Consider the following 21,985-nt stretch of genomic DNA (forward strand, 5'->3'; position numbering starts at 1 on the left):
CTTTTCCTAAATCCATACAGTATGAGAGCAGAGTCTGTTCTAAGAACTATCAACGACGACAAGTCAACTATTTAAAGAGCTTCCGATGCTCAATCTTTAGCCTTGGGTGGACCCATGTGGACCGGAAGGAGACCAGATGAGCCTGTTCCGATAGACAGACTGCAGTCCTGGACATAACTGGGCGTCTATGGTTCTGGGTGCTACAGCCGTCCATGTCTGTGGGTGGCGGTTCCAGTCCCAGCCATCGGTAGCCACGTCAGTCGCAGGTGAAGATAAATACCAAAATCTGCGATGAGGAACTTCATGGGCCTCTGGGATCCAGTCTGAGCTAGCTTAAACATGGAGACGCCCATTCTGGTTAAACCCAGCCACAGCCACGCTGTCAACCGGTCAATCCAGGAGGTCGGAGGGGTTCTGAGGTGGATTACAAACAGTACGGAAATGGGGGATGGATGGGGGATGGGGGATGGGGGGGGCTAGCACTGACCGGGAGTCCGTGTTGAAATATAGCTTGAGGCTCCCCCAGTGTAAAGCTGTCAGGGCAGAGCCGAAGTGTCTGAAATGTCTGGGGATGACGGAGGGGAGAGAAGAAAGAGAGACACTGAAATAAGAGTGGCGGGAAATCACGTGAAGAGACGAGTTTGACTGAACAGCGTTTCAGTTTGTGTCCGTGTTTTCATGACAGAGAGGGCGAGACCTCATGTGCGTGCATGAGTCTCACATATATACGTTTATGTGTGTGTGTGTGTGTGTGTGTGTGTGTGTGTGTGTGTGTGTGTGTGTGTGTGTGTGTTTGTGTTTAGAAGTCTATAGCCATCACTACACAGTAATGTCCTTGTGTTAATTCATTCCTCCACTCATCCATTCATCCATCCATCCCACCCCCTGGGCCTCCACGGCTGCCTGATCAGACAGTCCAGTTCCACGTCTCAAGGGGTGAGGCAGAGAGGAGGGGGAGGGGCGCTGTGAGGTCACAACGGACTTGACCCCCCTCTTAAAAAAAATGCCCCCCTGACAATCTGTAACTTATTTTTTTAAACCCTCTTCTCTTGAAAGCTCTTAGCACATGGAGATGGTGACGTTGATGCCCAGGTTGCCGTTCTCCGCGAACAGCTGTGCGATGGACGTGTCGAACACCAGGCAGTCGCTGTTCATGATGGCCGTGGCGATGCCCTCGTGGATGGAGCGCGGCGTGGCCTCCCAGGTCAGTCGGCGCCGGTGCCCATTGAGCTCCAGCCGGTAGGCAAAGTTCTCGGCCTGCTTGCGCGTCCCGATGAGCTGAACGATGGCGAAGAACTGCTGGTGGCCGTCGTACTTCTCCTGCTTCTCCAGCACGAGCATGAAGTGGAAGCCGAAGCACGACTGCATCATTACCCAGTCCACTGCGCCCGGCAGGTTGATGTCCGTGGCCAGGAAAACAATGTCCTCCCCCTGGTCAGACACACAGACACAGGTCAAACAGGTTAGAGTTAGATCATTATGTTGTAAGGATAATGACAAGACTCACTGTCACACCCACACACTGTAACAGGGAATGCTTATTTCTATACTTTTTAATCAAAAGTAGTCATTTTCCAGAATAAGCTATCACTAAACAAAAATAAAGGACAATTTAAAATACTTTCTCATTCCGTTATTCATCATGGAGCATCAACACACACAGCTAGCTTTATTAAGCACTTGCAAATGTGGTGATGTCATAGGGACGAATGTGAAAATGATGGTCCCAAATGTAAACAAACTGGGATTCTACCTGTCCAACAGACTTCCCTTTGTTTTGACAAACGTCACTGTACACTCTTATTACGCTTAGTTCATAAAAAGCAGCTGAGGAGAGGAGTCAATGTTTGACCTGCAGTGTGGTGATGGACTTGTGCTGGTGCATCAGGTGAGGCATGACGGCGTCCAGCGAGCCCTGCCACTTGCAGGAGGCGCCGGGGCACGGGCAGGAGTACGGCCGGAACTCGCACAGCTCCTCGTGCTCCGTCTTGTCGGTGTGAGGCAGGGTGACTTCGCAGCCCGACGAGGCGTACTTGCAGGGGAAGAGGACAGAGTTGGCCACCTTTTCCATGGCGAGGTTCCTGATGGAGCCCAGGGGGCCTCGACAGGTGGGGCAGCAGGTGAGCTTGGGCCGGCAGTTGGAGCATACCTGTGGAAGGGACGCAGGAAACAAGTTAGCGGTTGTCCTCCGAAAGATGTTTTTCTCTTAACCCTCTGAACGCCAAAACCTGCTGGCGGGATTGAAAACTACATTGTTAGTCATAGCCAGAAGCTGTGAAAACCGTCATCATCGTCAGATTTTCACCTTTGCGACAGTCCTCGAACACATCATGACAAACGCCTCTGTCAGAAGAAGCAACCAAAACATAGCCTAAAAATCATGATTTATCATCAACATTTTTATTCTAAATTTCTTATTTAAAATCTTGTCCCAAATAAACCTTTTGAAGTAACCAGATACTGTAAAAACATTCAATTCTGCGCTCCTCAGCGCAACTATGAAGTCATGATTGACTCGGCTGACACCAACAGTCATGTGACAAAAATTCTGTGAAACTTCGACTGAACTGCAGGCTGCTGAAAAGAGAGCATTGAGGAGAGGACAGGAGAGGCTGTAAGTAGATTCTGTAAGAATGTGAATAGTTCAATTTATATAGCACAAAGAGCTATATACATTTCCTACATTGGTAAGTCTTCAGACACTTGGAAACATGTTGGATACATAGATTTGAGTGTTCTCTAATATTTGTAAAATAAATTACCACAGAAATACAACTTGTGTTCTGGTTGGCTAACAACTAATTTCTCAGTATACTATAACTTTCGTTTTAGTGCCACCAGTTTTAGGTCAAACATTTTAAGGCTGTCACTTGGAACATTTTCTTTTTGCGTTACACTCTGGGTCAAAATAAGTCATACAAATACAGTCTGTTCAGTCAGTCCATTAATTGGCAGCCATTGTGAGCTGTTAAAATCTGCATCTTGTGCCATCTAAGCATCTTTAAGGACAACTTTATAATTTCAAAAACACTGTAAGTCTTACCTGCTTTGTCTACTCATGATCAAAACAGTTTAAGACATTAATACATCTGTAATAAAGTTCCATTAAACTTGAAAAAAAACGAAACCAAATGTGGCACTCATTTTGACCGGCTCTGGTTAGTGTCCAGGCTGGACGATACGTACCAGGTGTCCAGACTGGCACTGCAGGATGGGGGGTAGCACATAGTCGAAGCAGACAGGACACTCAAACAGGCTGGCCAGGTCGCTGTTGGAGGCAGTGGTGCCTGACAGGGTGGGCACACGCTGGGAGGGGGGGCACTTTGAGGTTCCTGTGGGCAGCGCGGTGGCAGTCTGGCGACTCATTTCTGAAAAGGATTAGAGAGGTATAGCGCCATGTTTTAGATCAGAGATACAAAGTCTTTGGATCAGAGAGAAGGAGGCCAGTTTTGTAGACTCTTTCTCTTTACTTTCCTTAAAGCACATCTATGAGTTATGACCTCTAAGTCTCTGGCTGTATAACTCTGACACCTCGACATCAAAGCTGATGGGCAGTCCACTAAAAAAAGTGATGTGAGAAAAGAAGGCTGAGCCTGACAACGTGGTAAACTCAGCTGAGTTCTCATAGCTGGCCTGTTACATTAAAATTGATTACTCATTTCATGTTCCTCTGTAAAATAAAACACCTTTTTTTTTAACCTATGTGAATAAATATTGTATTGTACAAATGTTCCCTAGCTCATTCTAGATTACCGTTTTCATTTGGCCCCCAATGAACACATTTTGGGCCTCGGGAAATACACTTTCCCTCCTCCTTGTATGCTTTCACCAGTTACACCATTAAGTTTACATGATCACATACATCTTGTCCGTGACACTCACCATGCTTAGTAGCTCTTGCAACAATAGAAGCAGAGTCCATTGCTTGTGTTGCCCATGTACTGCATGCTCGGCAATCAACAATAAACTCACACATTTCAGAATAAAGCACCCAATAGCTGTGATTAAATGTGGCTTTTGCTGGTATGACTACATTTCTCAGTACATGTAGAAATGTAGAATCAATCATCATACTCCTACAAAGACTTGCTGTACTGCTTCACAGAAGCGATCAGTGTGGTTACCCACTTGTCTCAAAATCTGTAGCCTAGTCAACCTACCACACTTTCCTATGTGTGTGGCTGCAGTAGGTTACGTCATATTTGTAACCACAGTGCTTCAAACCCATTTGACTGTTGCCTTTGGGAGTCAAGACACTGCAGACATGTGGATTTAATTTGGAGCATCCGCATTCTCTTTAGGGGGGTGGGGTGTACCATCTTTTCCACGCCACTATATAAAGGAATGAGCAGAGAACACATCGGTTCTCTGTCCGTTTCTCTCAGTCTCTCCGTGGTCTGAGCCTTCCACGTGCAACATTTCTATTATTGTCACAGCAAGAAGTCGGAGCTGCACAGACTGTCTCGGTCACATACACAGAAAAAAAAAGAACCAGCAGACACTAAAGTGAACTCAGATGTGTGTGTGTGTGTGTGTGTGTGTGTGTGTGTGTGTGTGTGTGTGTGTGTGTGTGTGTGTGTGTGTGTGTGTGTGTAGCTGCTGTTTCCTATCCTGCTGAGTGGTTGCCTTGGTAACAGGTTTGTGTGGTGTGGGGTGGCCTGCAGAGGGAGTGAGTAGAGAGAATAAGAGTAAAAATGATGGGCAGGAGAATAGGTATGTGTTGAGGAAGGAGGGCAAAAGGAGAGCTATTAGAGACGAGGGGGAGGGAGGGAGGGAGGGAGGGAGGGAGGAGATGATAAACAAGGAAAGAGGGGGTGTTGTACAGGGTAAGTACAGCAGTGGAGGACAGAAGCGCTAGAACCCTTACAGGAACTGAAGGTGGGTTAAGAGGACAATGGAGGAGGAGAGAAGAGGAAAGAAAAATGTCCAAATACGCAAAGAGTGGCCACAGCCGTGTGGGTGTGGAGATAAAAAAAAAAAAAAAAAAAAAAGGAAGGACAGGAGGATAAGGGGGATGTTTCACCTGTCAGGTCTTTTCTGGGCAGTACAGGGTTTTGGGTGGGATGACTGTGCATGCCTGTCCCCCACCCACTCTGCTACCTGGCAGAGTTCATCCTGTTTATAGCCCTAACCCACAGACGGATGCAGCGCGGGGGAGACACAGAAGGGAGAGGAGGAAATGTGGGAGTGGAGAGAGGAATAGTATGAGTGGGAGGTAGAGACAAAAGAAGAGAACCGGGTGGTGAGACAGTGCAGCAATATGTACACAGACAGTTCAACAGCTGGAAATCAACACCCACGGTCAAAATGCTGCCAAAGCTTTGGTAATGGCTTTGGCAATCCTAGCTAATTAAAAAAAAAAAAACTCAAAAGTGTTAAATAGAGGATACTGTAGGAGTCGGTGAACATCATGGGTGATGTTTGCATGTATACAAGGGTCCTTCGGGTGAATGCAAGTCATTCTTTTTAACTCTTTTTGGTGATTTAATGCTGCTACTTCTACGTTTAGCAATCAACCATTTTTAAAAAATCTTTAAAAAGCACAGTTAGCTCAGTTTTAGTTTTCTAAAACACAGCACCATAAAGTAAGTAGTTCCTTCTAGTGCTCCGATTGGGGAAAACCTTCAAATTTCAGTGATTTATGATTTCCATGTTGACACTTTTGACTGCTCCCAGAAGGTTTTTGGGTTCGCCCTTTAACCAAAAGTGATGCTTTTATCTACGTCGTCACTACTTTTGCATTAAGCTTCCCTTTTAAGTCTAGCTTGGTAGCAGGCACAAGATGCCAGCGGGCGTGTCGCTTCTGTAAGTGCATCTGTTCTGGGTAAGGCCTCTCTGCGTGCGCACATGCCAACTAAAGGAGGTACCAACTGGACCTAATGAGAGAGAGTATTAGCTAGTTGTAACTGTGTCTGCCGGCTTGTAAACACATCTGCTGTGGTGGAGATAATGCCTCGGCAGCTATTAATAGATCTTCTTAGCTGGCTAGCATACTAGCATGCTAGCAGCAGCGCTAAGAGCAGTGGGACCAAAATTAGCTCAGGACACTCAGCTCGGCCAAGGCCAGGGTCATTGTCAGCTAGCATGCAAGATTGGAATTACTAGCACTGTAGCTTTGTACTGGCAGTCTCTAACTTACTAATACAGTTAGAAGAAAATGCTATGATCAGAATTGGCGACAATGCAATTTGCTGTAAATGCAACGCTTTATGAGACATCCAATTTCAAATTCAAGGCATTTATATAAAAATGGGTTAATAAGAGTAGTTTTTTTTTATTTATTTTTTTAGATACATCCAATTTGGAAACACGCACTGTGGTTTAATTGAATATTTTATAGCAAGCTCAGTTTCTAACTTACCTATTTTGTCTTAATCGGGCGAAAGTAGCCTCCAAGAGACGAATGGGTTACAGTTATTACAACATGAAGAATACAGACTGCAGCTCAGTCAGCAGAACAACTGTATGGCTAAACATACTTTACTGAAATAGAACAACACTGGAGGCCAGGAAAGGGGGCCAGTTTTACAGTCCCAGAGTTGAGAAACGTTTGAGCTGCCACACCCAATCCTTATAAGAGTGAATTAATGCATTGTTTTAATTCAACAATGTGATATTATAATGCCAATTTAAGATTGCAATTCTAAAAAGGAGATCATCAGTCACTGTTCAGAAAGGTTTGCTAAAGCCAGCTCAGTTGTGACTGATGTGATTAACACATTGCTTCTGATTGGCTGAGCTATACACACACACACACTTTTGGGATTTGGGCCCCACAAAACGCCACCAACAGCAAAGCGGCTGATGGTATAACAGCTATGAGAAGATTAAAAACAAGTTTCCCCTCACTGTAAAACAGATATGCTGAATTGTTTTCGTGGTGATTACACATTACTACTGACACAAATCTTCCCTGGCCAACACCGGCTACGATAGCTAGTTGGCAGCATATAAAGTAACAACAAGTAGCAGCAAGCCCAGCTAAAGAGGGCCAGTGGGGGGATAAACAGAGTGTCACTTGTTCAGATGCACATGGGGGTGCTAAGAAGAGACACTGCCAAGATAAAGACAAGAGTAAGGGCCCACATGGCCCAGCAACCTTTTGTTGGTAGCAGGTGGCTTAGAAAAGGCTTTTACAGTCCGAATTTACAGTCCAAGTGGTTCTGGGTTTCGGTTTCTACAATGCTGACATTGAGTAGAACCATCAGCACGTTAGGAAATGATCCTTCTCCAGAGAACATTTATAACAAAATGAAATACATTCAACAGAAGCTATGTGAGAGAAGGAGGTGAAATCATGAGTTCAGAAGAGGCTGGGGAGACAAAGGGTGAGTCAGCTAACCAGTCAGAGAGAGTACAATGAGGGCAATACTGCTCCGTGTCAGGAGGTGAGGGGAAGGATGATGACAGAAAGAAGAGCCAACACAAACAGTCCTCTCTGTTCAGCAGCAGCAACATAACGGTAAAGGGGGAAAGGATTGAGCATGAACTAGGTTGTGACTGTTCTTACAGCACGCTCTAACAAAAAGGCAAACTGAAAAGCGAGTAGCAGACAGAGACATCATGTTGCACACCTCTCTCTATGTAGGAGAAAGAGTAACTGGTGCTGCAGGAATGGAGCAAACTGGGAAGTTTGTCCACAGAAAAGGCTGCTGGAAACAGCAAAACACTGTTGTAGACGAACAGAGAGACGGAATCAGAGGGTCGAAAGAAAAAAAACCTGATAGAAATAAATACCAACCTTCGTCCATAAGATTTCCAAATAAGGCTTTCGTCTGCTCTTGAAATGTGGGGACCTCTGAAAAGAGAGAAGAAGAAGAAGAAAAAAAAAAGAGGGTAAACAAACATGACTGAGTAACAAAGCTAGAAAATACAGGCTGGGAATCATACCAAGAAAATAAATAACACCACAACAGTAGACCTATAATTACAATGAAGTAACAGACAGCCAGTTATGTAATGTCAGTTTACCACAGAGTGATGACCTGGTTCTGTCATTTTCTGACAGTGGGCATCAGTTCACATCGGAACGAGATCTGATTGACATGATGACACAGGTTTATGTTTATGGTAGCCATCTCTGCTTTGGCACCAGCCTATAAGAGACCAGCAAAGGCACTGCCCATCTTGTGCACTTTCATACACTGAGCGATGCTCATTCAAGGCATTAAGCCACTTACTGCGCCGCTAATGCAACGTACATTAGACTAGACTTCTAAAATGGTCCTGCTGCGCTGTCTGTTGGCTCCACACTGGTTTCCCAGCACTGTTAATTCATTTTTCATAAAGCAGCTAAAGTTACATTTGTAAGTTACATTTTGTGGCGCCTAATTGCTGTGTCAGGATCATATTATGCTGATGCATCACAAGCCACCGAACAGCTTGCAGAACTCCAACACACCTTTTTAAGAACTTTTGACCACATAGCTACCGTTTGCCAAAGAAGAGGTCATCCTGACCTTAATATATTCTATGTCTGTCAATCAAATATAGCAACTTAAAATATTATGATGATTTGTGATGTTTAAGCGCACTCAGCTCAATGCCTATCACCACTTTTATCCCTGGTGTAGAGAAGCCGTCCCCCAACTGAAAGAAGTTATCACTTAACGTGAAATACTGCCGGTGAAACATCCGAGTTAGGAATTGAGATCACTTCTGAATAGTTAAAAACACAATCATGATCGATTCCTAGTATCAAATGCAAACCTATAATCCAGTCCACAGAATAAGATCATTGTGACAAGGTTTGTATATGAAAACTAATTAAAATGTGGATAATGTGCACACCATCAACAGACGGAAACCGCCAGTTTCCTTTCTCCTTTCTCTGAGTTAGAACACAACACAGCAAGAAAACCCAGCAGACAAAGTATATTTTCTAAACAGTGTGTACCTGCATGTCTTCTGAAGTCAATTTGTTGCTGGAAAAACGGAGGAGACGGGACGTTCATTTAAGAAGCGCTATGACGTGTCACTCAGTAATAAAGACTCAATCCTATGATCATCAACTAGAAAGTTTACATGCACACAAATGGTCAGTCGTGACTGAGCCAGTAATGTCAGTAAGGTGGAGCCAATGTAAACACACATCCTTTGGGAGCATACTTGTTTTGCATAATGAGAAGGCATCAACATGGAACGATATGCAGGGACTTTCCATATCAGCAACATAAAAGAAAAGCATCTTTGCTCAATCCAACTCCAATGCCGATTATTCGCCGCACGTGACAAACAAACTGCTTGCCAACACATGTCAAAGATGTAGCGGTGGGAAGGCACAGCTTCTCTATTCGTTCATGTCTTATCTCTAGGCTACAAAAACTTCCTGTGGTTAAAGCTGCACTATAAAGAAGGGGATGTTTTTAAGGAGAAACACCTTTGTGAACTGGGGACTCAGATGCTAGTGATAAATGATGGATTCAACCTGCTTGTGCATTGGTTATTGTTTGCAGCTGAGTGGTTAGTAGGGAACTTCAACCACAGCAACCCTGCATGCAAGGCACTAATATTGTAGTTCAATGGTTATTAATGGGTTAACGACGGTCGGCTTTTGGTCAGAAAAAACTAAAATCTAAATTAGCATTTCGACCATGTTAAGTATTGAAATATCTATAAAATCCCCACCATGACCAATAATATTAAGTGAACCCACGAGTGTGGTTAACAGCCCTCTCCCCCTCTGTTACATCACTCAATGTTTCCTATATAATCTGTGAGAACCAATCTCGTTGTCAAGTATCCAAAAGTTTATCTTAAGTTAATAAGCTTCTGCAGAGTCAGATAAATATAGTAGATATCTCCCAACGTTACAACCCTCATAGTACAAAATGTACAATTTCTTCTGTTACTATCGCTCCACTGCAGCTCAACGAAGAAACACTGTCCAGAGGGGAACATCCACTTAAATGTATTTAATATTGAAAGATATGCACTTGATTCATCCAATTTAGAGGAGCTTCAGATAAACTCTTAAATTCATATTTTGCAAGTTTGACCCCTTGGCTTACACTGAAAATGCATTAGGAAAGGATCTACATCCACTTTTAACAGGATGAATGATACCAGGGAGTAGAACCTGTCTTTAGGTTAATATGTGCAGGTCACGTGTGTAAACGCATTAACATCGTAATTGGGGAATTGGATTATTGAGTGCATGTAAAACATAGCCGCTGTTGTAGTTGTCATGTAGAACAGCACACATAAAAGCATCTGTACTGGAGGGAAAGTGAGACCGGTTTTCGATGCATTTACATGTGATGTTTACCAAGCACCAACAAGGATCCCATTCAAGCAAGTCAGAACCATTACGTATCAACTTATCGTTTCGCTGACCTCGATATTGCCCTTTGTGTTAACATGCATGTATGTCAACATGATGCCAGAGTAAAGAGCAGGGTTTTCCCTACCATTTTTTTTAGAATTGGGCATAGCACCTAAGAGTTTTTTTCAGTGCCTAACTCTAATAAACAGGAAAAAAAAACCTCAACTCAAACTTTATTTCTGTTCGCACTGCTTCTGTCCCCCTCCTCCGCTGCTCCCTCTTTCGGAGTTTAATTTTGGTTTATCTATGTTTGATTTATTTAGGACATTTTAATATTTTTTTCAATTACAATGTCTAAATATTCTGAAAAATTGAAGGTTCATTGCTCTATGAAGGAGTATACTTGCATTATTATGATATTATCATTACTTCAGTGGCATAAAATAGTTATAAAATGACAATTATGTAGTTTATTACATTTATTTCTGGGGCAATATGTTGTCCAACAAAAGTTTTTATTGTCACAGGCCTAATCCCATTTTCTACAAATCTCTATTTCAGTAGACGGAATTTCTTTGAGTATGCAAAGAATCTGTGGTTTTCACAACAGAGACAGATTTCCAGGGAGAGTTTATGGCAAAGTTTGACATCAGTCCATCTAAACAAAACCTGCAGCAAGAGCCAACTAGAAAAAACACATTCACAAACAGATGAAAAATGTATACAAAAAGAGGCAAATGTTCAGAATCCAGAGACAGTGAAGCCAGGAAAAGGGAGAATACAACTCAAAAGAAAAAGGGAAAAAACAAGTAGCAACAAAGGAAGGGTGGCAAACAGATAAAAGATAAGGCTACAGTACAGAGGATATGGAAGAAGACATGAGAAAGAGACAGGAGACAGATGAACGGAGCATGAGCAGAGGGGGAGGCAGAAAACAAGCTGGGCTTCAACACAAACATGCCATTCTTTGTTCTCAACTCATAGCCCACTTTTCTCAGTCTCACACATACACACACACATACACTCCGACTCATATAATTCATAATGCACACAGGCACGCATGCTTAAAGCTTCTTCTGTACCCCAGACAAGCTATTCAACACACATTCTGTCACAACGCACAGTACCCACACTTTTGTTATCAAGCTCCCTGTACACAAAGTATCAATTTATCAACCTGGCACACACACAGAGAGAGAGAGAGAAAGAGGGAGAGAGAGAGAGAGAAAGAGAGAGAAAGAGAGAGAGAGAGAGAGCTACAACTGGACTGAGCACAGGAATTTACAGCATTTTACAAGACACCTTAGCTGCAGCTACAAGAACAGCTGTACATAACGCATTAAGCCGATGATGAGAAAAGGTGTAAATATTCCCAGAAATCAGTGCGTTCATGTGCATCGTCTTTTTAAAAAAAAAAAAAAAAAAAAGCTTGTTCACCTTTAGTCCTGTGCACGCAACTTGTGGCTACACAAGAGAAGAGTCTGAACCAGGAATTCCAGGGCGGAGCTTGCAGTGCTACGCTAGCTGGCTTGGATTTCTCTTGGACCAGAGGCATAGGGGTAAAGCATTCACGCAGCCCCTCGTCGTCATATTTCTCTGGCCTTTTCCATGGAAACCACACTGTTGCCGCAGCCCAAAACACACCACAGAACAGAGGATCACATTTCTTCCTCCCGCTTCCCCCGTTTAGGAAGCATAAGCTCATGAGGGTCCGGGGGAAAAAGCTGTTATGAAAAGAACGAGGGCTGTGGCCAAACTGAATGCAAAAATAAGAACGAAGACCAAGCAGGTCGCTAGGTGCTTTTGCCGATCCCGGATTTGCTTTCTGTTGCACTGAAAGCAAATTTAGTCAAAAGTGTGTGAGCAGTTTGTCAGTGTGTGGTCAACCTGCCACTCCCTGGCCCCTCCCAATCAGCCACCAGGAACCAAAGACAACATCAGATGGTTTTAGCCAAGTCACTGTAGATTGTCTCCGTCACTGGATAACTAATATTTTACAAAAGTTTTTTCCCGGTGCCAGAACTTCAGGGTCTTTTTGGCTCAGCACCAATACAGCTTAATAAAAAGGTACATCCTCTTCCAAAATCATTTTCCAAACTTGCAGGTTTTCAGCACAGAAGCACAATTCCCAGGGCAAAATAAGGGCTGGTTTCTATGAAAAACAAATGTTGTCGGTGTTAAAAAAGGAGTTTCTGGAAGAACAATCCTTTGCTGATTCGGAAAACAAAGCCCTGCTCTCTCTTGCTTTCCCGGTGGAAGAAGAGAGGGCTGTAGCTTGTGAGAGAAGAAAAAAACAAAAAGGAGGGAAAGTCCGGAGCAAAGTTACTATCCCTCTCACTTTTTTTCTTGTATTCAAGCCATGTTCTTTCTGTCCCCTGGAGTGTGGTGGGTGTCACTACTGCTGGGTGTGTTTTCTGTACGGAGACGGAGAGAGAGGCTAAGCCAGCATCCAATGTTAGTCCAATCGGAGCAAGCTCACTCACACCCTTCCCCTTTCTCTCTCGTCAGCTCTAACCACACACACACATAACCCCTTCTTCTCCACAACCTATTCCTTTCACACAGACCATGACTCCATTCTTGCTCCACACTGCTACATTTAATCTTTCATGTCAGTATCGCCTCATTTTCCTCTGTCGGCCCCACAATTTCCTGCATGCATACTCTGCCCCAAACCAGCATTTTTTTCCCCCTTCTTTCTCCACGGTGGACATTTGGCTCTCTTTCTCTTTCTCTGCCCCCTCCCTCCGCCCGGCTCTGAGGGTTGTGCAAGTCTCAGATTTCAGCCTTGGCTGGCTGGAGGCTGCACCACCAGCTGCCCTCACTGACACCATACCTCACTTTCTCACTTCCTTTCCTTTTCATTCTGCCCCTCTATTGACTTCCCCTCTCACAGTTTGCCACAATGTAATAGGTGTAATTATCACATTCAATCACAATTCAAACTGCTGAATTGGAAAAAAAAAAAAAAAAATAAGAAGTTGGAACTTTGTAGAGTGTAGTGTGCATGTTAGCACTATTTGCAAAATAACCCATAAACCAGAATTTGCATATCAATTCAATGTGATTTATTTCTTAAATCCACCGTGATGATTTTAATGTTACTGTCAACTACTTTCTAGAATCATTCTAGCTGTGCAAAATGTTCACCCCGCCTTTGCTCCTTCCTTTTGCAGACTCACTATCCTTCACACACTCCCGTCTCACACTCCTCACTCTCTAAACACACAAACAGACACACACACACACACACACACAAAACTGAGCTACACAGGAAAAGAAGCCAAAGTGAAACCACAATATCAGTGTGAGCCAGAATCTGTCAGTAGAAAATAAAATAACAGCTAGCTTAGAGCTGCACATACTTTTCTCTTTTTTCCTGAGGTCGTATTGATAGATATTTTTATTCCCCAATATCAAAATCTGTATTAATCCAGTAACGGTTTAAGTGCTTCCCACAGGATTTTGTGATACTATGGTGGTTGAACCTCAGACCCTCTATGGGGGGTCCAGCGACAGACTCCCTGGAAGAAATTGTTCTTCATTTCAAAGTTAAATGCATCAAAGTGTTGCACTTTGAGAGCAAAGTGCTCCTTTTCAAAGACGTCATACCTGTCATGGTATTTTTTAAGTACTCATAGGTAAGTACTTGTAGTTTGTCTGAAAAAAATGATATCGGTCCATCCCTAGAGGAAACGAATACAGACAGAGGCACATGAAAACACACAGCGATGTAACAACCCGTGTGCCGACGCTTTGTATCGGGTGCTAAACAGGGCCACATACGTTGAGCCTGGGGAACACCAGGGGCGTGACAAAGCGGCGGTGCTTGACATAGTAATGAGAATGGGCTGCACACCCTGCTTATTGGCTTGGGGTGACACCCCCCATGTTGGCTCCAAATGCTCATTGCTGACGCCCGGAAGAGTCCCGAACACAGCAAAATAAGAAGAAAAGACGGGCAGATACAGACACCGACACACACATCTAGTGGGTCATAGGTTGAGAGGGATTGTTGTTGTGTATATGTTTTTGTAAATATTCTAACAAATAACCAACCTTTTCCCTATGATATCTGAAAATATGCTAATCCTCTCTTACAGAGAAAGCAGTACAATGCACAGTGTGAAAGCTCCTTTAAACTTCAGCTTTAAAAGAGAAGACAGGAGGCATACTGCTGCACACCCTCTGCTGTATTCTCTCCACATCGTTACACTGCATCTGTTCACATTATCACCAGACAATATAAAACATAATGCAGTCAGAAATCTAGCAGCAGAAAAAAATATGGGCACAAAGAGAACCCGCTGTGACATACACTCACACTGTGAGCTATAAAAACGACACAAGTGACACTAGCTAATGCCAAAAGTTTGTTATTAAAGGGGCCGGGCCGCGGATACAACAATGAGCCATCTGGACCGAGCAGCAGTTCATCACCAGAGACCTTTACACTTCATCACCTACAGCCAGGGGTTCACAAAAGGGGAAGAGAGAGAGAGAGAGATTATTTACATCTTCAACACACTTTTGTCATGCAAATAAAGCGCTACTGAAACTGAAATTAAGGGAGCAAGAGAGACAACAAGACAAGTGAGTTGGAGATGTAAAAAAGCACGCCTGGGCGGGGAGGTTGTAAAACACGCTGGAATAGAGTCGAGTATAAGCCTACATTTCCATATGAAATGACTGCTGCTGCTGCTTGGCGGTCCGGCATGTACTAATCTGATGCGAGTCACTGAAGCAGAAATATTTTCTCTTCCGTTACCTGTTAAGAAGGTCGTTTTTTGATTAAATTAAGGCTTCGTTTGCATTTCAAAGTAATATCACTTGCCAAACACGTGCCATTTAACAATGCTTTGGAAGATGTGATTATCACACTAGATCATTGGTTCCAATAGGTTCACCATTGCTGACTTCATCCTGCAGCTGATTCTAAAAGGTGAATTTAACATTAGTTACCAGTCTCAAGTAATATTTTCCTAATACAGATTGACCCCTGCAGTATAGGTCAACGGGGGACAACAACGGAAAGTCCATTTACAATCTTTTACCTGCAGATTACTGGCCTAACCAACACCTGCGTTGAACCAACGTCTACAGGACATAACATTTGGATGTAAAATCAGCACATAAGAGCAAAAAGACTGTGTATTTTAGCACGTTAGACATATCTGGAAATCTACGGCAGGCCAAATGGCCCAAAAATCAGGGGCCTCAACCCGACTCCCTGGTCCACATTCTCTGAAGCTACTAAACTGTCAGTGTTACTGTTCCAATAGAGAACAGTTAGGAGTCAATTCTAACTTTTTTTTTTAAATGTGAGGTTTCTCACATCTGGCTCAGAGCTAGAATAGAGGTAATAGAGGAAACCACTCACAAACAAACAGAAGGCAGTGCATCAGGAAGTGGTATTGTTACCCACATTTTGTGGTTTTAAGTTTGTTTAGTCTGAGGTGCATTTACAATTCTCTTTGGGTCAGGTCTTGGTGTTTGTTTCTGAAGTACCCTTACATTAAGCAGGGACAAAAACAAGTCCTTTGAGTCAGGTACTAGTTTTTTCAATTCATTGAGTAAATGATCATTTCTAGATTGGTTCTTGATTGATGGTAGGCCTCTTCAGGAGAACAGACCTGCTTGCTGACTGCAGACTTTGTAAACTGGTTGAATGACAATTTCTTTACCAACTGTAGTCTGCTGTCCCTCTGCTGTCCTCTCAGGTTGCACTTGAGAGCACCACGCGAAGGACATCTTCCTCGCTAAAAGTGCCGGAATATCACTGGGAATGTGTGTCGCAGAATATAATTGCTTTATGTACACTGACGACAACGACACGCGAGCATTTCGTGGCTAACTTAACTTGAGAAATGTATTCTGCTTTGGCAGTCACATCTTTTCCACAGCAGGAAAAACAACTGAGTAACAGTGCAGCTCAGCAGCTGGTTACCATGGAGAAGCCATGCAGACCTGGGATATCAGGGCAGAGGAAAAACCCTACTCCACCCCCACCCCCACCCACACCCACACACACACACACACAAAAAGCCTCACACCTTGGTTTTGCTAGCACATACACACACGGAGAGCAATAAAGCAAGCAGGGACTCCCTTTGGCATTAGTAACAGATCTAGAATTACCTCACTGAAACTGAGCCTATGAGTCACTATCTGTCTCCCTCTCTCGCTTTCAAACAGACACAGACACACACAGACACACACAGACACACACACACACGATCGGCCTGCAGGAACAGCTGCTAGTGCTGAGCTCTATACACTGCACATGTGCTGCTGATGTTGTGCCAGTACAGTTAAAAAAAAAAAGGTCTGCTGACAAGCTAGGTCTTAGACACATGCAAGGACAAACACACAGCAGCTCAGCCACTCAAGACATTCAATATTGCCTGACAGCACCTGTAGAGTTGTAATGTTCCCTTTCTGGAAGTCTCATTCATTTTCCCATATACAATGTTACATGACTCACAGTTGGAGCTCTTCTACGGCTTGAATCAGGATTAATCTCTCCTGGTTAAATCATCGAAACACTGCTTAAGAAATATTAGTCCATGATAAAAAGTCAAAAGGTATTCTAAGCTTGTGTATATAAAAATGTCAAGGTATATGTTAACAACGAATACAAGGGTGAACTACAGCAAGAAATGTCCAGCTAGTTTAAAAGTTACACTTCTATCGGGGACACTATAGGGAGCTTAAGATGACAATGTTGAAAAGAAATTATCTTCAGCTTAAATCCTTACACCATTATACAATCATATAGGTTTGTACGCAAGTAGGATGATTAACAACTGAGGTATTACGTCAAGATTTCTGATATTTCATTTTACAAACTCCACATACAACAAAACACATCCTGTGGAGTAAATCCACTGTTATGCCATGTGACACTGGGCATGCACATATTTTCTTTGCAAAGTAGTGGCAAAAACAGACTTGCATTCAAAAATTGCATGTTGAAGAAATAGATCATATCATAGAGATAACAGGGCACAACAGTAAGAACTGATGGCAAGCCACTCTGGTTGATGCGGCAGATGTCTGAACCATTATTGCCACTGCAATCTCAACTATCAGCACACATTTGCAGTGACATCATCCTCATTGCAATACTCACAATGTAAATTAAATTTAACACAGATGAGAAATGAAAACACATCATGGAAAACATGCTATATCGTGATATCTGGTAATCAAAATATAGTGGGATTTTTCTAGCGGCATGTTTAAACATCTGAAATGTGATGATATGCAGCTTTTCTTTATCATATATGTTAGTAAATATGAATATGGGACTGTATGGGTAAGTAATAAACAATCTGAGGGTTTCAACTTGAAATTTAGAAAATTGTACAGACATTTCTTACAATTTTCTGATATTCTACAGAGCAAACAATTTCGGAGAATATAATCAGCAGACACATTTTTTTATGTAAATAATGTTAGTTGCAGCCCTTATATGAATAATTTGGTCAAAAGCTGTGACCCATGAGTCACTGTTTACATTATGTATTTCCTCTATAATTGAAAAGAATTTCAATCTCATTTGTCCCTGCTGTCCCAAACACTAGTGGTGTATGCATCAAACCATGATCTTTGCAAACAGTTACATTCTTACGACAACCAGCTACTGAGAATGAGCTTCTACAACTGAGCTAACCAAAATATGAAACAGCAAGCCATTATTTTTTTGTATGTATGAGTATGAGGATTTCATGAGACAAATCTGTGTCATGTTGGCATCTGTCAACATCCAACCACATATGAGAACGGACCCGGTACAATACCAAACAACTAAGCCTCTCTAAAAGATACGTAAACCCTCAGGTCAAAACAAGTTCATCTCTGCTGCTGTATTACAAACAACCAACACTGTACAGAGCAGTGCACACTCAGCAAAAGACAAGAAGACAATTTTTCCCTCTGAATTGCGTGTGTGTGTGTGTTTTGCCTATTTTAGCTCATCAGACCTCATCTCCAGACTGCAAGGGCATTTGCAGACTAGAGCTGCAGCTATCGATTATTTTAGTAATTCAGTATTCTAGCATTTATTCAGATAAACGATACCTTTGCCTTATTAAGGAGCAATTGTAAATATACAAAACTGAAAATTAGACGGAACAATTACTTGGTTTCCTTTTAAGAAAAATCTAACATTTTGATTGCTCAAATTTCATAAAATTATATTATTTGACAAAACCAGACCCGTTGGTGAATTTAAGTGCCGCAATAGAGTCTGGGTTTAAAATTCAACACAGATTTGTTGTTCAAATCAAACCCATACCCTGTAGTCGGAGTGGACAGGGGGATTTATATTTATGTATATATCATAGCATCACTGGTGTTTATTTGATGTGGTACAAAAAAGGGCTGATTTACATCGTTTACATTCTGGGATTAATGCAATTACTTAAAATAAACCACCTGGCTGCACTTGACAAGTTAAATTGCATGTAGAAATTATTAAAGCTTTGGGCAGAAATGTTGCAATTCCAATCCTTATAAATAACAAACCGGACCACCTTATCAATGTCATGCAGCTCTCAAGCCTGGCTTGAGCTTAAAGGAATGAATATGACTGAATCTCTCTCTTTGGTGTTTAAATCATGCACAGGACAGGTGACCGTGCTGCTGCTGAGCAGACGGATGGCTGCTGTGTTAACTCACAAAATGATGGACAATGGAATTTGTATGTCCGTTCAATATATCCAAAATAGATGCCTTAATATTTCCCACCCATTTCATTAAGCTGTCTAAGAAGGCTGCAAGTAGTTATCTAATTAATAGAAGCACAATTTGTGCCATATATAGCGGCAATGGAACCAGCAATATAGGGATGACATCATGGTTCTTCATCTACAGTTTGAAGGTAGTCATCCCAGATTGACTCAGGGGCTTTTGTTTTTACTCTGACGTTGTTCTCTGACTAACTGTTTTGTTGTTGACACAGCACAGCTTCTATGTGTTTGTGAAATATGCTAGATGGGTTTAAGATTCAAGCACTTTCCATTGATGAGATGCAGTAAGACTATGATGTGACCGCACATGCTGAGAAGTCTTTCTATGGCAGCAAAGACCACATACGGTGTGTCCCTTGCCCTTAAAACATTACTTTCCCTCTCACATGCATAGTCATCATTTAGTGACTCAAAACATTAACCAACCAGGCTCATCAGCGTGTCATGTGACTTCTAACACAATAACATATTTAAAGTCTTCCAATATTCAATATTCCTATGTGTAAGTATATCATCTGCAATCACTGCAGGGAGCACACACAACAACAGAATGATCTTTTAGCTAGGTCTATGTATAATGCATCAGATTATTAGGCTTTAAATGGAACCTGTCAACAAAACAAATACATAAATAAAGCCCCAGCTTGCAGCAGTTTTTTTTAAAAATGTATTTATATATCTGAAGCTTTTGAATTGATGATGATAACGGTGTCACTTGCACCACATCTAATAGGTACTAAACTGCGGTTTCACATTGTGTCCCTAGAGAACTTATAGCCCATGTCTCTCTTATGAAACCTGTTATTTTGGTGACCTCTCGTTAATTCCAGCATTGATCCATCCCGCCTCAACCCGAGCAGATCATTTAAGAACAACAACAAACAAAAGTGATCCTTAAATGGGGCTCCCCTTACTCGACTTCAGAAACTTAAACATGAGGTCATACTGAGATACCATTAGTTTGGATTCTGACAGCATAGCCATCATTTCACATCTACAGGTGTCCATGTGAGCCAAACACAATGCGACCTGCTCATCTGCTCTCCTCGCCATGCACACACAGATGAGCGTGTTTAATTAAGAGGATCAGGACGATCACAGGAACAACAACAATCAAACTCTGACATTCACTCGTCCTCCCCTTTTAGACAGGTCACACACACACACACACACACACACACACACACAGTGCCGGTGGGTCCCTGACAGCAGCCGCAGTCGGTACTTTGAGTAAACATCAGTCATCACTTCCTCGACAGCAGGCTCCACCAGTAACGCCGCTACGCTAAAACAATGCCACGAAGGGTTTCTGTTGACCTGAACTAACCTGCTTTGAAAGCAACATGGCCTTGTCTGGCGACTCAGACAACGGCATAGCCTAGCTAGCATCCACTGTTGCAGACATACAAGGCCTCGTCTTGCCGTAAAGCAGTGGCCCATAGCAGACGAGCTAGCTAGCCGGATCGGTGACTTGTTAGCTTAGCGAGTGTGTGAACAAGCCGATAAACTGATACCTTCACGTCTCCGACGCGCAGCTCAGAGGACCGGGACGACCACGTTTGCTCAGCAGGCTTGCCAATCGCCTGGAAACCGCAGACAAGTGTGCATTTTAAAAGCGTCACGACAACAAACAAGCTGGGTTACCGACACGGCTAGCCAGCTTTTTTTTTTCTCCCCCAAGCCCAGCTAGCGTAGAGCCAGCGTTAGCATCGCGCTAATGAAGGAAGCTAACGTCTGCTACAGCAGGGCTGTTGTTTCCCCCACATACACTACACTAGAACATCCGACGTGTGGCACATCCGCTTACCTCGGACGAAATATCCTTCAGTTCACTGCAATTAAATGAGTGAAAGACGCGGGATCCCTCCTAATGGTGTTTTATTCGTTAGTTCGGTGTACACATTCACACTGCTCCTGTAGCAGAGACGAGACGCCAGGCGTTAAGTACCAGCCGCTCCGGAGCGCGCACAGTTGTTGAAGTTTGCCGCGGGAGCGCGCTCTGCACGAATCGCTCAGTGTACAAATTGGTCCAAATTTAAAAGGAACTATTTAAAAAAATACACTCAGTTCACTACTTTCATATTTTTTTGTTGTTTTTTTACAATATTCACCTAAAATGATAATCGATTAATTTATGCATAATCCCTCCAAGCCCATGACACATATGCACGCAGAGTGGAGGTTGGCAGTCAGCAGTGCTGTTTACGTTTCATTACTTTCGCATTTTGCCTTTACTTCTCCTATACACAATCCGAAAGATCACGTGTTTAAGCCATAAAAAACGATATGAAAACATATCTGAAAATAAATATTGGATCAAAAAGTCAATAAATAAATCCGTTTACCTTGAGACAAGGGCCTTCACATATCTTGTAACCCCCCCTGTGACATTTTATTATGAGTTTGGACAGCTACCCTTATTCTTAACAGCAATAAGGTGACAGCCTGAAACCATCACACTTCCTGTGGTTCAGCACTTGAGAATGAAGCCATGTGACTCAGCCTTGATAATTAAACATGTAACTGGGTGAGATTAGATTAAGAGGTCATGGTGCTTCCTCCATAGTAATCTGGACATAAGGGAGTCCCAGTCCACCCCCCACCACCACCACCAGAGAGATTTGAGGAGGGAGTAGAGTGGGGAGGGGGTGGGAGTGGCTACACAGGCTGGATTACAGAGAGGGATTGGTTATGTAAGTGCATTGTCCCAGTGGGCTAGCAGCAGCCTGAGCTCATGGGATGGCGAGAGAGACTCAGACAGCAAGAGATGTCAAAGAAATAACATACTTTTGTAAATATGGGCTAAGCCAATTATCCTATCGTCAACAATGGCTTAGGGACTGTGAGTGTACTTCTTACAGTGATCAGAGTAGGAACATTTTTCTCTGAATGTAGTGAGTACACCAATTCTTTCTGTGAACAGTACAAAGTAGACCACTGTAGACTATACAACCACCTCTATTTCTGG

At 42.9% G+C, this 21,985-nt stretch overlaps 1 protein-coding gene across 2 annotated transcripts; it reads right to left on the minus strand.

Moving 5' to 3' along the window:
• Window positions 1-462: 462 nt before the first annotated feature.
• siah1 (siah E3 ubiquitin protein ligase 1) lies at window positions 463-20,970 on the minus strand. Of its 2 annotated transcripts, none has more exons than XM_054620316.1 (5): window positions 20,825-20,970; window positions 7,742-7,798; window positions 3,187-3,368; window positions 1,853-2,149; window positions 463-1,431 (listed from the first exon to the last, which is right to left on the minus strand). In XM_054620316.1, exons 2-5 carry the CDS (start codon window positions 7,749-7,751, stop codon window positions 1,060-1,062), a joined length of 861 nt encoding a protein of 286 aa, XP_054476291.1. In that variant the 5' UTR covers window positions 7,752-7,798; window positions 20,825-20,970; the 3' UTR covers window positions 463-1,059. The 2 variants fall into 2 exon arrangements, with proteins under 2 accessions (XP_054476291.1, XP_054476290.1); XM_054620315.1 differs by lacking the exon at window positions 20,825-20,970 and adding an exon at window positions 11,702-12,160.
• Between the last annotated feature and the right edge of the window lie 1,015 nt (window positions 20,971-21,985).

The sequence above is a fragment of the Anoplopoma fimbria genome, chromosome 19 (assembly GCF_027596085.1).
Source record: "Anoplopoma fimbria isolate UVic2021 breed Golden Eagle Sablefish chromosome 19, Afim_UVic_2022, whole genome shotgun sequence".
NCBI lineage: Eukaryota > Metazoa > Chordata > Actinopteri > Perciformes > Anoplopomatidae > Anoplopoma > Anoplopoma fimbria.